The sequence below is a fragment of the Globicephala melas genome, chromosome 12 (assembly GCF_963455315.2).
Source record: "Globicephala melas chromosome 12, mGloMel1.2, whole genome shotgun sequence".
In the NCBI taxonomy this organism is placed as follows: domain Eukaryota; kingdom Metazoa; phylum Chordata; class Mammalia; order Artiodactyla; family Delphinidae; genus Globicephala; species Globicephala melas.
Window position 1 is genome coordinate 67,687,140 of NC_083325.1, and position 17,017 is coordinate 67,704,156.

Here is a 17,017-nt window from a genome sequence, read left to right on the forward strand (position 1 = left end):
TTAGGGGGGCCCTTGGGAGTCTAGAGAACAGATTGGGTCCTCCTGCCTCCTTCCTAGGTGGGACCCTCCTAGTATGGGGGAGGAGGCTTTTGGCAAGTTCAGTAACCTGTTAAGTAACCTGCCCAAGGTCAGAGCGACAGAGCTGCTGCTGACCCAGCCAGGCACCATGAGGTGGTGTTGACCCAGAGAGGTGGATTTTTCTGATTCACACAAAGGTACCCTGTGGGGCTAGTGGAAGCCCCATCTGCAAAGAGGAAGAAATGCATAATAGTTTCTTTAAAACTATTTTGGCTGTGTACAGACCTGCCTCATTTTGACCCAAAACAAAGATTGTCTCTGGCAATGTGGGAATTATTTTTTAAAGCAGATTATCAACTTTTTAAAATGGTCTGTGGGGATTAGTTGATGATTTTTGGTCTAAGATAAGTAGGTGGTTCAACTACATGCCAGGAGAGAAGAAGAACAGAGATGGGCTGGGAGGCTAGATGCTCACCGGACAGACGTTCTGTGACATCAAGCACTGCGCGGCCACTCAGGAAACGCACCCGCCCCGCAAACGCGCGTAGGAGGCCAAGGGTGTGTGGGAGAGACGGAGAATGTCAGTGGCCATGATGCTGTAGCCCGAGCGAAGGCACCAACTGTTCCGGGCTAGGTACCTGCAGCACCTACATGGAGAAGAGCCGCTTTGGGAAGCTGAATTAATTTTTCCAGGTTATAACGGGGCCACTTTAAAAAGTGAATGTACATGGGGTGTTTGGGGAACAGTGATAGTTACACTATCATTTACTCCCATAGATCCATAGATATTGTCTGTGCTTCCTCAAAACTGCTGTGAGCTTTGGGGCAAAGGAGGTAGGTAGATCGATAGACCGATCAACCACAGCAGGCACAGCAGAATTCCATGGGAGGTGGGCAAACAGCAAACTGCATTCCTCAGGGATGCGGCTGTGGGCCTTCCTGCGCCTGTCTGGGAGGCGAGGTGCGTTACCACAGCAGCCCCAGCAAGTGTGTCCTGGACTTCCAGCCGCTGACCATCTCAAGGCCAGATTTCTCTTTGCAGGGGACAGAGATGAGCAACCTGCCTAAGGAAGTCTTTCCAGGCAGGTTCCACCTTCTCTGAGCTCCTTCCATACCTCAGCACAGAGCCCCGGCATCCCCAGAGATGTACAAGCAAAGCTTTGTTTTTCCCATCAGGAAACCATTCTAGTTGAGAGCTAACTCCTACTTCCCTTGCTCTCCTGCTGAGACCCGTCAGAAATATAGAGCAGAAAATGTACACATGCACATCTCTGTAGCTTGCAAAAGCTCCATCCATAAGTCCAGAGTCTTTAAAATAATTTGTTCTGGGAGATAAAAGAGAGGCCAGACTCTAGAACATTTCAGTTAGCGAGAAGTGGTCTCAGGGTGTCCTGGTAAACCTGTAAATGTGTAAGAAGAGATTTCTATATCAACATCACCTGCATTATTGTTTCCAGGTGCTTCTGTTTGTCCCACCCCCATCATCAGCCATGAGCTCACCTCTGAGAACAAGGCCCTTTCCCTCCTTGCTCTCCCCCATCAACACTCAGTCCAGGACACTCTATGGGTGCCGCTAGACCTCCCCTCTCCTGTCCACTGGCATGGCCTCCCAGAGCCTGAGAGAAGTGAAGAACCTGGGGGTTACTTGAAAATGCACATCCAGCAGACATCTGTGCCAGCCCATGCTCCCAGGCACACAACAGGCGCCCAATAAATGCTTATGGCGAACAAGGCAATGTTGAAGCAGAGACACTAAGTTGGCCCAAACTGGTCTATAAACCCCAGACACCACCCCAAGGAGCTGCCTCTCTGCCTCTGACTACTTCCATAGTGATGGCTCACCTTTCAGGTCACACCCACGTTTAATGAGACAGCAGCTAAGGGGGTGGACTCTGGGTCCAGATCGCCTGGATCTTCCATGTTTTACTGTGTGACGTTGGACAAGTCACTTACCCTCTCTAAACCACAGTTTACCCGTCTGTAAAACAGGGATAATACTAGTACCTTCCTCATAGAACTGCTTAGGATAGTGCTTTGAGCAGATAATTACTATGCAAGTATCAGTTATTGTGGCTACTCTTACTATTATTACCTAAAATACTCTGAAAGCCCAGCAACCTTCATGGTAGGGCGTCCAATTAAGAGGCTGGAATCTAACTTTCAAAAACTTAAAAATCCTGCTCTGTTAGCCTAGCCCAGCGTTTTCATAGGCTTCTCTTCCACACCACAAGGAAGCCACACTGGCTTTGGTGCTGCCCACGCAAAGGGGCAAGCAAAGCCCTTCAATATAGAGAAAATAGCCACGGGCTGGCAAGCCAGACACCTTGGCCTCCCTGGACCTAGCCTCCCCTCCCCACAGTGGGGCTGAGGTCTAGCGGGCCTCTCACCTGTTCTATTCAGCCAAACCCCAAGGTCACTGAGCCACGTCATCCCCAGGCTGCCGGGAAGCCAGAGAAGAGCTTTTAAGAAAACATAAGAAGCATGCTACATGGACAGTGGCAGCAAAGACACTGCAGTCAAACCGGGCTCCCAGCAATAAGCACGAGACTCAGTAAGTTATGATATGTCACACAGCCAAATTCTCCGTGGCCAGGAAAACTAGGTCTGTTCATTGCAGGAAAACTGGGAAAGATCCACTGAAACAGAAAACTACAAGCTATGCCACAGCATGTGACGGAACTGGTAAAAGTGACTCAAGTGTGTCATTATATGTAATGCTCACGCCTGCTTCTTCTAAAGAAGGATGCAAATTTAAATGTGTAATATTATCATGACGCTATACACAAAGATGCACAGAAAAAAATACCTAACATAAAAAACGCTAAATGTTAATAATGGTTTCTTTGAGGAGTTGGGACTGTAAGATTTTTTCCTTCCGAAGCCTTCACATTTTTCACTTTCTCAATAACTAATAAGTACAACTTTTACAGTGGAGGAAAATAAAGTTTATATAAATATTATTTAAGTTAACTAGAAAGACTACGTAACAGCATGGGAAACTGGGTGGTATTAAATGAAAGGAGCAAAGTCAAAATTGTATTTACAGGGGCTTCCCTGGTGGCGCAGTGGTTAAGAATCCACCTGCCAATGCAGGGGACATGGGTTCGAGCCCTGGTCCAGGAAGATCCCACACACTTCAGAGCAACTAAGCCCGTGCGCCGCAACTACTGAGCCTGCGCTCTAGAGCCCATGAGCCACAACTACTGAGCCCGCATGCCACAACTACTGAAGCCCACGCACCTAGAGCCTGTGCTCCGCAACAAGAGAAGCCACCGCAATGAGAAGCCCGCGCACCGCAACGAAGAGTAGCCCCCTCCTCACCACAACTAGAGGAAGCCCACGCGCAGCAATGAAGACCCAACGCAGCCAAAAATAAATAAATAAGTAAATTTATTTTTTAACAATAATAATAAAAAACTAAATAAAGTCAGAGCAAAAGAGCAGAAGTATTGTAGATCTGAAGCTGCCCATTTCTGAGTTTATCTGCTCCCTCCAGCACTGGCCAGGGGCTGCACTACATTAAGAGAACTTTTTCTGGCGTTCAGTCTAACCAGGAGTGCAGTGAGCTGTCGGCAGCCTGATGCTTTAATTAGTGAAGTTTCTTCTGTAACTAACCCAGTAACAGAGCCCAAAGACAGAACCAGCCAGTCTGCTGAGGAACTGCCTTATCCCTGGAACAACTCCCCTGAAATCAGAGGGTCTCGGTGAGGAGTAGAAAGGGTGCCACTCCAGGCTCAGCCCCAGAGAGGCCTTAAGGCAGGCAGTGACAGAGGGCAGAGGGCAGGGAACAAGGCTCCCAACGTCTCCTTTTTTACTGTCCCCCAAAAGGGGACATAGGTAGAAATCCCACCTGTTCTGTCAACCAGCACATCACCGCCCCACTCACCCTAGGGAAAAGGAAGGGACTGGGAGAGACGTGGTGGCTGATGTGTCGATTTTGTCACCCAATTCCAGAATCAAGAGGTCACCTAAGAAGACCAGCCTCCCAGTTTGGCTGTGCGATCTGGACTTTGTGCCAGAAGACGGCCTGCCTCACCTGTGTTCTTGACCTCCTTGGCCCCCGTTGAGCAGGAACAAACAGTAACATGCTGTGACTTTCCACACATTTATTTCACAGCACTTCACAGCTCCTCGCCAGCCTGGAGCCCAGAATCCCTCCTGGGGCACGAAGAATCCGGCTTGGGAGAAAGCTCCCGCTGCTCGAAGGGCTCCACGCCGCTTCCAGGAGGGGCCTCTGGGTGCTAAAGTTCGACTAGAGCTGCCCGGGCTCAGCCTGGGTGATACGGGAAGGAAGATGTACACCCTTCTCTCCTGTCACACCCGCCCCAGCCTCTGTGTCCACCACCTAGTCCCCTGAGACAGTGGGAAATTTCATTACTTGCATCCGTTTTTCCCTCTGCAGGCCAGGCCTAGACCATTCCAGGCAGAAGAGAACCATTCCCTGGGAGAGCTTGATTCCACCCCTGGTACTCCCTGACAGGGGTGGATTCTCATTGGCAACCTAATCCCTCCAGTTCTGACCTTCACGGATTTAGAAGCCGGATCCTTACGTCACAGTTAAGAACACTTCCAAAAGCAACGCTGCTGATTGGGTTGAGAGAGTATGGCTCACAGCAAAGCCCTTGACCACGCCTGCTCAAATGACCTGGAGCCAACACCCTGGACGTGACACTCTGGAGCCTTGTGCCAGGGGGTGAGTGGGCTCCATCCATCCCTTTGACCCCATTCCATTCCAGCCGAGAGCTGACCTAAGGATTAGAGAGAAGGGCAGTGCCCCTCTCACTTGCCTCCATTCTCCCGGCACCAAATCCTCCGGCTGATGGGCCAGAAGGAGCATCGTCAGCCATCCCCAAGGAGACCCTGTCCCGGGAGGAAAGGAGAAGTATAGGCATCTTCCTGGTTGCTGCAACCTGCCTCAAGGTGTGGTCAAATCACAGAAGCAGGCCATCCCCAGGTCCCCTTTCCAGGGTGTCCAGCCCAAATGGAAACAGCAGGGCCCCACGTAGAGGGGATCCGAGTCTTGCGACAATATGAGACACCAGATTCTGCAGCCCAAAGTTCCAAGGCTCCAGCATGCTGAAGGAGGCCGACTCAAAGGCAAAAAGGGGAAACTAAAACACCTGGAGGGGGAAGAGTTAAAAGCTCCTCTCGCCAGACAAGGGTGCTTAGCCTCTTCAAATAGCTAAAGCCTATTTTGTTTGATGCAGGTTTTCCCAATAAATATAGGGCCCGCGGTGATTTACCAAGAGCCCTGGTTGTTGGCAACGGCAATCTCACTTACCCGGAGCAGCGCCGAGAACAGCCGTAATTTAGAGCTGGATTTATTTTGTTTGTTCTACAGCAACACACTGAGCAAATCATAAATTCCCTCTGAGATGAAGAGAGGAAATTGACAATATTTATGATCTCGAGAGGCGGAGAAGGGCCTGACCAGGCCTTTGATTTGTAACTGAAACGTCTCCTGGAGGCTCCAGTCAAGGACACAGCTGCTGTCCCAGCCCCAGGGAGCTGCACTCAGGCCAGGGTGCAGTATGGGGAGGAGGGGTGGGTGCGCCAGGCAGTGTTTCCAGCCGTACCACGGGGATGCTCGGCACGTCCTAGAGGCAGGACATTGCTCTGTGTTCATCGGGACATACGGCAAAAAGCCAACAGCGGTTCTCAGATCATACATTTCCTCCCAGCAAGGCAAGATTAGGTTGTGAAAACTCGTGGTTCTACTGGTCTGGACATACGTCTATCGTGTACTACGTTCTCACACACCGGAGGTTTCAAACTTGCACTTCAGTCTGTGTACTAGATACACCAAATATCACCGTCTAATCATCTACGAAAGGATGGATAACAGAAGTATCAGCACCAAGATTTCCACCTAACATTCAAGAACCAAGATGTGCTCCTGCAAAGCACATAAGGAACAGAGGAGCTCCTGCCTTCCCTGACGTCTCTCCCATAGCTCCCGCCTTTTTGTTCTTTTCATTCCTCCCCCAAGCCTCCTCTCCACCCCTCACCCCAAATCCCTCCCACCCCAAGCCCCGGCCCCAGTCTTCCTAAAAGGCAACCCTCATTCATTCCATGCTCAAAAAGCCAATGGGTCCCAGCTTGACTCCCATGTCAGACAACCAGGGTGGCCACCTTTGTCCTCTCCAACAGGCTTACCCTACTGTCTCACCAGCATCCTGCCTGGTCCCCATACAAGCCACATCCCCTGCTACCATCTCTACAACTGAAAAAATTTGACAACTCCTCCTAGCTCCTTCTTGGCAATCGTGATCTGTTTTCCCATCAGTGCCCTGTTGGCTCACTCACTGTGGTGCTGTGTGACCTGGGGTGAGTCATCTCCATCACCTGTACTACGAGGAGGCAAGACTAGATATTCTCCACATCTCCTCCACTTCTAACAGGTGGACGTCCCATGGAAAAGCCTGCCAACCAAGAACCTGGGAGGCCCTGGGCTGCCCACCCCTGCCCTACACAACCCCTGGGGAAATATTTGGCCTGAGAGCCAATCAATGCCTTTCACTGCTCTGCTGATTCCCAAGCAGGGAAGGTGGGAATGTCCAACCCTAACCCTACGGAGGGACAAGGGAGGGAGCCAGCTGCCTACCAGAGCCAAGCAGGGGCTGTGGGCAGGCTCACCCAGACTCTCAATCACTACATCCAGCGCCGTCGCCGCAGCAGTGTAAATTCCTGAGTTCTTGGAGTTGAGGTTGTCTGCTACAGCAATGATGATGGAGAGCAGCACGGGCTGTAAGCTCTCTCTCAGGAGGGGCATCATCCTGGAGAGGGACTCCAGCGCCCACTGGTTCACTTTCTTGTTGGAATCCTGAAGCCTTAGGGTGAAAGCATCAAAGACCTGTTGAGGGAACAGAAACCAAGAGCCCATGGGAACCCAGTCTGGGCAGGAGTCCCACAGCCCAACTAACTGCCCTTTGAGGGTACTCCTCCTGCATCCCTGACAGGGGCCATCCAGCCTGTGCCAGTACATTCCCAGTGACGAAGAAGAGCTCACCTCTCAAAGGGGGGGAGGACAAGAGGGGAAACGGCTGTACACTGAGTACTCGATGAGTGCAAAGGGTGTAGGGTGTGGAGCATCTCGTTAGGTACTCTGCACTCGCTCATGGAGTGATCTTAACGACCCATGAGGCACGTGTTCTCGTCCTCAGTTTACCATTAAAAAAAAAAAAAAGGGTTTCCCTGGTGGCTCAGTGGTTGGGAGTCCGCCTGCCGATGCAGGGGACACGGGTTCATGCCCCGGTCTGGGAGGATCCCACATGCCGCGGAGCGGCTGGGCCCGTGAGCCGTGACCGCTGAGCCTGCGCATCCGGAGCCTGTGCTCCGCGATGGGAGAGGCCGCAACAGTGAGAGGCCCACGTACCGCAAAAAAAAAACAAAAACCACCAAAACAAAAACTGAGTCTGACAAAGGTTAAATGACTTGCCCAGATCACACAGCTAGTAAGAAACTTGAAGCCTGTGTCTTAACTACTCTTCTATGTAGAGTGTCAGCTGCCTCACTTCCGGAAGCAGCAGGCATCTGCCCTCATTTCCAGCCTGTGGAAGCCTGTGCTTACTCCGAGCCACATGTTCTGCCCCCAAAAGCTCATGTGCGTAGCTGGATCAGGAGTCGCCCTTAGCTGCGGCATCCTGCACCTCTGCCCTCCTCCCTGTAAAACTGCTGGGAGGATGAAAGACACCCAGGACATCTCTGAGTGGTCCCAGCGCACCCAGCAGGAGGCGATGCCCTTGCCCAATTGGCCACTTCCAGAGAGTCTTATGGCATTACCGTGGCAATTGGATAGCGAGTGCTTGTCAGACTCCTTTTACCCTGAAGCGATGTCTGGCGCAATGTCTAACCCTGTCCCGAGTTTTCCAAAGTTGCACCCACCAGGGAAAGACAGGGCAGAGACAGGGCAGCACTCACCCGGACCAGGTTGGCGGTGATGAGCTCTGGCTTGGCCTTGCAGTGCTCAAGGAGCCGCCCCACGCCTTCCATCCGAGACTGGTACTCCTCGGCCTCCAGCAGCCGTGTCAGCTCCCGCAGCTGCTCCGCCATCTCCAAGCCACCCCGCGTGGAGGAGCGCAGCCCTGCCAGCTGCGGGCCACTGGAGCTGAGCCTATGTGGAAGGAGCATCTGACCTGGGCAGCCCAAGGGGATGGACACATCTCCTGTCCCATGCACAAGCCCCAAAGACAGGTGGGGCTGAAACAAGAGTTTCACTTGCAACGCAGTCCGTCCCAGCTTCCCCTCCACCTGCTGCTTGAGGACACAGGCCTTGGGAACTCTGGAAATGCTTTTTCCTCAGGGGGCAACAGTTCAGTTGCCTAGAGCTCTATCCCCTTATCAGGCAGCAGGGCTTTCTCTTCCTGCCTTTTTTTTCCTCTTTTCAGAAGCTACGTTAAGAATGGGGTGAGGGGGACTTCCCTGGTGGCGCAGTGGTTAAGAATCCGCCTGCCAATGCAGGGGACACGGGTTCGAGCCCTGGTCCGGGAAGATCCCACATGCCATGGAGCAACCAAGCCCGTGCGCCACAACTACTGAGCCTGCGCTCTAGACCCCGTGAGCCACAACTACTGAAGCCTGTGCGCCTAGAGCCTGTGCTCTGAAACAAGAGAAGCCACCACAATGAGAAGCCTGCGCCCCGCAATGAAGAGTAGCCCCCGCTCACTGCAACTAGAGAAAGCCCGCGTGCAGCAGCGAAGACCCAATGCAGCAAAAATTAAATAAATGAACAAATAAATAAATTTTTAAAAAAAAGAAAAAAAGAATGGGGTGAGGGAGCTTGGACTGAGGGGGTGGAAATCCATGGAAGGATGACTGGCACAATTTAACCTAAGAGTGGGGGAAGGTCTTACCAGGAGCCTGTATCCTGAGCCCTGGCTGCCTAGGCTCTGCTTACACTCCTCCGGAACTAGGGAAATGTTAAGAAGCTCTGTTGTCTTACATTGGGATCACATGGCCATCATTTCCCCTGGCCTGTTTCAGCCAGCATGGGAGCCGCTTCACACAGAACTCCAACCGCCCACTGCCAACTCAGACCTGGGTCTCTGAGCTCATGCCCTACACCCGGGTCCCACCCAATAGAGCCCCACATCATTCTGACATTCATCCCTACATTCCACACTCTTTGCCTACTGAGTTCCAAGAGAAGTGTCAGACACTGAGAATAATGAGATGAGAGATGTGGACTTTGCCCTGAGGAGCTCACAGACCAATGGGAGACAGAGGACTGAAGGAGAGGGGCAACCGGCCCCACCAGAGGACGTGAGGGCAGAGAGCCAGAGAGAGCTTCTGGGAGAAGGTGACAGGTGAGCCACATCTTGTAGGATAAATAGGCACGTTCCGGTACAGATGGCGCAGCGCAGGGAAAGGCACAGGAGTGAGAGAGAACGCAGGGAACATGAGCTGAGAGAGCATGCGTGGGAGAGAGAGCAGGAAGCTTCTCTAGAAGAGGTGGGCAGGGGGCTTCCCCGGGGGCCCAGCTTAGGAGTCTACACATGTTCCTCCCGGGACATCGCAGAAGGGTCTTAAGTTTTGGGCACAGGAGTGACTGCCGGGTTCCTGTTGGATTTCTAACCCCTCCTAATGCCCACCCTCTAGCCCCTTGGCCCATTCCTTCTCATCCACCTTGATTCCACCTCTGCCTCTAAACTAGTCCCAGGCCGGCCACTCTGATGGGGAAAGGCCCTGCTGCTCTAAGTGAATGGAGAAACTCTGAGCTCACACAAAAAGGCTGACCAACAATGCATCCCACTTAAACTGCACCTACACGGCCAAGACTGCAGGAGCCCATCTCTACCAGCAGATGCCCCTGAGCCCAGCATTTGCTCTCCCCAAGATCTGGGTGAGGGAGCCCTTCCCATCAATTTACCCATGAGTCCTGCTGACCCAACTAGGTCTCAGTCACAGCCCAGATGCACACCCCTCCCCACAGGGCCACCACAGCGGGCCTGGGCCAAGCAGAACATCTCCATCAGCAGTCTTGGATGGGGAGCCCCAGGGAGACAAGAGCTACTGTACCCATCCTCGCCGGGCAGCCCATTCTCACACACCACAGACTCCTCGACACCTTGCGGCCTTTGGCAGATGGAAGTTCATCACCATCTTCTATTCCCTTGAAAAATACACACAGAACATGAACCAAAAGGGGTGGCCCTATGGGGAACAGCCAGACACTCCAGTCTAGACCAAAACAAGAGGAATAATCTGTTCCACCTGGGAGGGCACAGGGGCGTCTTCCAGAGCACTGGTAATCGGGTCACGGATCAAGATCCCCACTTAAAAGATGGAGGCAAAGAGGCCCAGGGAGGCTCAAGAGACACAGGCAGTGAGAGGCAGAAGCAGGTCTGAGCACCAGGAAGGAAATTCCACCCGTCAGGAGTTGTGGATGAAATCGAAGCCTCTGGAGTGCATGCCCCCCTCCCCTGACCAGCGTGAGGGCTGTGAGCTGCCGAGCTCAGCTCTGATTCCCGCCCCAGACCAGCTCACACCTCGCTGCCTGCTGACTCACCCACTGTTTAATAGCTGTCATGACCTTCTGCAAGTCATGGGATGGGAGGGACTGCTTCAGAAATGCATCAAACCTTGTGTTTGACATTAAGATATTCACCATCTTCCGGCCATAAAACCTGCCATTGGAGAAAGAGCAGGATGAAAAACAACCACAGAAATGCAATATAAATTTGCTTTACATAATTCTTCTAATTGCAGTAAGAGAATTTTTAATACTTTTTCTCATTATGACAGTAATTCCCACCCAGTTAAGAACTAGATTCATGAAATAAACAACAATAATCTCATTATCAAGAGAAAACCACTTAAATTTGTACATATTTTCTTATAGTCTTTTTTCCAAGCATATATACATTTTCAGTGATATCAGAATATATACGCAATATTTACCCAGCTTTTTTCACTTTACCATTAATCATCTTCCCACGTCATCCTCTTCAATGGCTAAATAGTATTCTGTTAGATGACTATACCAAAGTGTATTAACATTTTTCTAGCATGAGACATCTAGAAGTCTGAGGAAGTGTGCAGTGGGGCAGTATAGGGGGGAGTGGTCAACTCTATCTGATAAACAGTGGTGGGTAAGGGGGGGCATCAAGGAGGGCTTCACTGAAGAGGTGACCTTGGGTTGGGACTCAAAAGATGAGTAGGAGTTCACAAGTGGGATGGGATTAAGGAGTAAGTGGAGGAGGGAGACATCCCAGCGTCCATAAGACAGTCTGATAGGTCTACAGGTGTGTGGTTGGAGAATAGTCGGCGGGGACTGGACTCAGGGAGAGAATAGGCTAGAGAAGAAGATAGGACTCAATTTAGGGAGATGTGAAGGAGTTGGGCTTTAGGCTGCAGGCAATGGGAAGCTGAGAAATGATCAGATTTGCACTGAAGTCAAAATGTCTCAGGCAGCACTGTGGAGGATGGATCTTTGGGGACAAGGGTTAGGGCCGGGAGACCTGTTAGGAGGCCATTATAATAGTCCAGGCAAAAGATGATGAAGGCCTGACATAGGCAGGAGGGTGGGGGTAAGTAGGGACGATCAGATTCAAGAGCTGCTAAAGAAGATGAAATTGCAGGGCTTGGTAGGTGATTGGAGCGGAAGCCCAAAGCATCTAGAATTATCATACTTCACTCGACCTAAAACTCCACTGATTGTAAAATGCACCATTAATTTATTTTCCACTAAGGAAAAACAGAAAAAGAAGACACTGGTGATTTCCACTGCCTCCAGTGACACAGCCCCGTGTGCGAAGGCCATCCTTTTACATGCTATCTCAGAAACAGAAGTGACACTTTTGTGGGAAGTGTCCTTCCTTCCTTAGGTTGGATAAAGTACTTGTTGGTTGCTTTGTAAGAAACTGTGGAATTTGGGTCATTCTTTCAGCGATGAATATTTGCGTTAATATCGAATTTATGCCCCATCGCTCTATTTCCATGCCTTTTCTCATATACGATAACGCTTCATTTCAATGCCAAATAATAATGTAATATTTCTAAGACATTTTAAACGCGATTAAACCCAACAATTCTCCACAGTGACTCCTTTCATAAATATAAAAGGCTAAGCAGCAAAGAAAGGCTCATAATGTAGTTCCTACGATGCAAACTGTAATTCAAACATTTATACAATGAGCAACAACGATCAGGTTTGCAACTGTATAGATAGTAAAGCCCAAGTCATAACTGCTGCCTGGCCACCAGCAGCTGTGAGATGCCTAGGATTCTAAGATATTAAAACGTGGAGGGGGAAAATGAAGTATGAAATTCCCCATTCTGCATCTAGATGACTTGGTAAATAATAGTGACTTTAATAAGAGAGGGAACACAGCCAGAGAAGCAGGCTTCAAGAGAAGGCAATGAGCTCATTTAGGGACAGTTTGCACTGACGATGACAGTGGGACGTCCCGGTGATGGGTCCTGTGGGGGCATCAGAGAGATGGGACAGATGCTCAGAGAAGGGCTGGCCTGGAGGGAGACACGGGGAAGCATCAGAGTTTGCTGTGGCTGGAGCCACAGGAAGTGACGGCACCTCTCAGAGAAGGCTGCAAGAGGGGGACGAGGACGAAGACACTCCTGCAGCCACGGGCATCGGGGTGCGGGCAGGCGGGGGAGAAAGGCACAGAGGAACCAGGAAAACTAGGGAATGTGGTACCATGCAAGCCGGAAGCATAGGGTTCCAAGAAGGAAAATGAAGTGCTGTCAACGCCATCCAGTGTGAGAGAGAGGGTCGGAACGGAGAGGGGTTTAGATCTGGAGAGATGTTGGATCTTAACGCCCATCCCCCCACCAACAATGAAGAACCAGCCAACCAAAACCTTCTACTTCCCTGACAATAGTCTTCCTGCCAGTAAATGGCACTATCATTCACCCAGTTGTTCAGTTTAAAAACCTCAGCATCATCTTTTGATTCCTCTTTGAAATCCTCAGCGCCCAACTGCTCTCAGCTATGCCTTCAAAATATACCCCACTCCACCCCTCCTCCCCCTGCTGCAGCCTCCGGCACCTCTTGCCGGGACTCCGGGGTAACCATCTGCCTGGCATCCCTTCTCCATCCTGGCCCCTCTCCCCCACCATCAATCCTCCAGTAAGTAGTCAGAGATGTTTTTTGTTTGTTGTTTTTTTTATAAATAATTTTTGTTTATGAGGTAACCAAAGGGAATATTTTCTAAAAAATGATAAAGCTGCCAAAATTGTGAATCACTCTTTCCCCAGATCAGATCACCCATCAGCTTGGAAACCAGGAGGAAAGCTTGCGGATCATTAAATCTGGTGCGTAGGGTAATATTTTCATGATTAGTCTCCCCTGAAATGTCCAATTTTTTTTTTTTTAACTTTAGTCATCCAGCCCTTTCACTGGTCAGTGAGTCAAGGAAGGGATTTAACAATAGATACTAGGGTTGAGGGGTCGTCTCTTCCTGACCTGGTTTTCAAAAACCTGGATCCTTAATGATATAGGAAGGGTTTGAGGCATATACAAATTATTTTGGAGAATACTGTAGTAAGACCAAAATTGTCTTGCTGCCTCCTCTAAGAAAGAGGACAGATAGAGGATAGTTCAACAGTAGTGGGTCCGATAAAGAGAATCTCTACTATCTTCATGGGCTGATTCCTGGAGAGGTAGAAAGGAGAGGCAGAAAATCCCCAAACAGGATCCTGCAGAGACAGCAAGTTCCAAGTATAAAAAAGCTCTGTTTTTTCTAGGCCTTCTTCCTCTCCATCGAATTTCCCAAAGCCTAACATTATGTTGTAGGAGGAACAGAATAAAGAGATGTTTTTTGAATCAAAAGGCTAGCAAACATATAAAGAAGCACTCAAACTTGTTAGTAATCAGGGAGGGGAAAAAAAGTATTCGGAAACAGCCATGAGCTAGAACTTTTCCCCATCAGATGGATAAAAATGTGAAATCCAGAAACTGCAATGTTGTAAGGATGTATTCGCCTCGGCACTCAGGAGGGAGGCGGAGGGGCCCCGCGTGCGTGAGGGCTCCCGGCGATGCCTGGGCGGCCTGAGTGAACACGGCCCGACCTCACTCGCGCTCCGGGCAAATTCCCAAAGAGATCCTCCTGGGCTCTGTCAGCGGCCACTTGCAAGGACTGAGGTACAGCACCGTGGGAGTGCACTGGGCAGGGTGGGAGGCATCCCGTGCGTCGCATCCCTCCAGGGTTGCACTGCACGGACACCCCACACGAAGGCACTGCCTCAGACACAACACAGAACGCAGTGTGGACGTGCCCTTGAGCTGTACCAAGCGTGCTGGGGGCCCTAGACATGGTGATAACACGCCATGAACCGGGGAGTGTGATTAACTGCACCCCAACACCAGGTTTTAAAGACAGTTAATCAGATCCTATCACTCTCCTGCTTAAAACCATCTAACACTGCCTCACACGCCTACTGAAAACATCCTCCAGTGCTTCCGGTCACACCCAAACGGGAATCCCAGCTCCTGACCAGGGCCTGTGAGGCCCCCACCCCGGGCCTGGCCTTGCCCTCTCGTCTCATCGCCTGCCACTCCCCTCACGGTGCTCCACAAAGCCTCGCCTTTCTCTTCATTAAGCAGCAAGCTTATCCCACCCGCGAGCCTCTGCACTATCTTCCTTTGCTGTGACTCTTGCACCCCAGACCCTCCAAGAGCTGGGTCCCACTAGCCCATCAGTTCTCCACTCAAATGTCACTCCTTAGAAAGATTTCCCCTGACTCAATCTAAAGTAGCCCTGACCCCGTTCTCTACTACCTCTTGTTTTACCCCTTATCTGTGCCTAAAATTGTCGTAATTATTTACTTGCTTATTACCCAACTAGGAGGTAATCTCCAAGACAGCAGGGGCCTAATTTTTCTTATTCACAGTCATATTCGTAGTAATGAAAAGAATGCTTATCAAATATCTCTTGAAAAATTGAATGAATGGATGGCCTCATAGAGAATGGAGCTGGGCTGGGACAGGAACTAGAGCAAGATTGCAACGGCTAGAGAGGGAGTGGAAGGTGAGAAAGGGGAGCCAGGGGCGGGGGGTAGCGGCCATTCCCTGAGCGGGCCCGGCTGTGGCGCTGTGGAGAGGTGGGACGACAGCTGCAGGGAAAGGACACAGCTTCGTCCACCGGCTGTCCTTCCGAGTGGCCCCGGGGAAGCTGAGCGACTTGGGCCTGGGCCCTCGAGGCTGGCTGGTTGCCTTGTCTGCCCTGGGCTGGCCCTGGCCCCGCATTACCTGGTGTCCTGGTTGGAGTCCTGGGCCAGCCTCGCCAGGTTGTGCACCAGCATGTCTGTGCTCTCTCTGGTGCCTGAGAGAAGCCTCTCGGCGCCTATCTGCTCCAGAACGACCGAGAGGTGCTCGGCAGTGCACTTCCAGACTAAGGGGTTTCGGTGGCTGAAAGGAAACACAATCACGGACAAGGGCCCAGCCAAGGGATGCGGTGTGTGGGTCCCCAGCCTGGCACACACGGACCTACAGCTGTGCATCCATGTTTCAGGCCGCAGTGGGCTCCAAATTTGGTCCCGAGCAGACTAAAGGGAATCTTCAAGGAAAGAGCAGACCTTCCTGACACTGGAACTAAGGATGATGACAGGGTGGACTGAGCACGTGAAGACACGTGACGTCACCAGACGCACTGTGTGCCTGCCGTCCCCGTTCCTTCCTGAGCTCCTGTCCTCCCTTTGCCTAAATGATGCACTTCCCCACATTTTCTCCACTTAGAATAACCTACTTGTGCCTTCTGAGGTCTCCAGGCAGAAGTAGTGCTCCCTGGGGGTGGCAGTGTCCTTGTCCCCTGGGAAGTACAGGGGTACCCGCATGGCTTCCTCTCAGTCGAATCCCCCATGCCCCACTGGTGCCAGGCACATGCCAACCCTTCAGCGCTTCGTGGGAGCTTCCTGCACATTCACTGAGCTGAATTGAGACGGGGCCGGGGGGATAGGAGACTGATGGATGATTTTAGGGAGAACCTGAAATCTTACAGGAGGAACCCATCAGGATGTCACCTCTTTATTTCTCACCCCATTCAATGTGGATTCAATGTGCCCACAGTCCATGAGGTGACACTGGCCCTGGGGTCCGTCCCAGTGGAACACAAAGGGAGGCTTCTGGGCTCTCCCTACTCAGTTTGGTCCAGGGACCAGCATCATTAGCACCTGAATCAGAATCAGCATTTTAGCCAGACCCCCGGGCATTCAAATGCACAGCCCTGTACCAGGCTCCCCTGGTTCTTGCGGACCACCGTCAACTGTCTCAGTTTGCTGCGAGCACAGCCTCCCTGGCAGGCACCATACTGAGCACCTTCAAACCAGCGTCACCTCAACTCTGTAAGCTACTCCTGTCATCATCTTGCAGGGGAGGAAGCGGCGGCATGGGGAGGAATCCAGAGATAAGTACAATTCATTTCTCCCGAGTTAACAGTAGCCACGGAGGGCATTCAATAGATGTGAGGTGGAGGCAGCCGCTGCTCTAAGTGCTCTTTCCTGAATCAATTCCTTTACTCCTCACAACAGTATTAGCAGTGGGTTGGCCAAAAAGTTAGTTCGGGTTTCGCCCTATGATGTTACGGCAACACCCGCACGAACTTTTTGGCCAACCCAATATTATTCCCCTTTTACAGATGAGGAAACCAAGGCATGGGGAAGTTTAGTAACAATCCAGGATGTGAACCCAGGCAACATGGCTCGGGGGCCTGCAGGCAAAGGCCTCTTGGCTGCTCCAACACGCCCTGGGTTCTACCCGAAAGGCCACCCTGCGTAAGGGTCGGTGTCGTAACTGGCTTGCTGGGGTTGAGAGCTGTTTCACCCTGTGGGAGAAAGGGCTTGGGAAATGCTTTTGGTTTTGCTGCTGTGTTTGGTTTTTACATGAAGAGAAAGCAGATCTGGCTGCAGAAATGCTCCAGTGGCTGCCAGCCCCCTCCTCCACCCCAGAAGGCCAAGCGGTACCAGCTGGAGGAGGTCTTGTGCCTTGTTCTCCTCGTGGCCCAGATTTCATCAGAAGGAAGCACCCCTCCCCTGAGACAGTGGC

The 17,017-nt window shown here is 51.3% G+C and overlaps 1 protein-coding gene across 1 annotated transcript in view; it reads right to left on the minus strand.

Annotated features, from left to right (window-relative positions):
- Positions 1 to 17,017, minus strand: part of TOGARAM2 (TOG array regulator of axonemal microtubules 2) — a 36,226-nt gene that overhangs the window by 3,800 nt on the left and 15,409 nt on the right. The window contains 8 exon segments of the mRNA XM_030858041.2: positions 494 to 571; positions 802 to 810; positions 6,655 to 6,871; positions 7,939 to 8,131; positions 10,036 to 10,072; positions 10,075 to 10,129; positions 10,526 to 10,643; positions 15,227 to 15,385. Of these exon segments, the coding sequence (XP_030713901.1) occupies positions 494 to 571; positions 802 to 810; positions 6,655 to 6,871; positions 7,939 to 8,131; positions 10,036 to 10,072; positions 10,075 to 10,129; positions 10,526 to 10,643; positions 15,227 to 15,385 (866 nt within the window).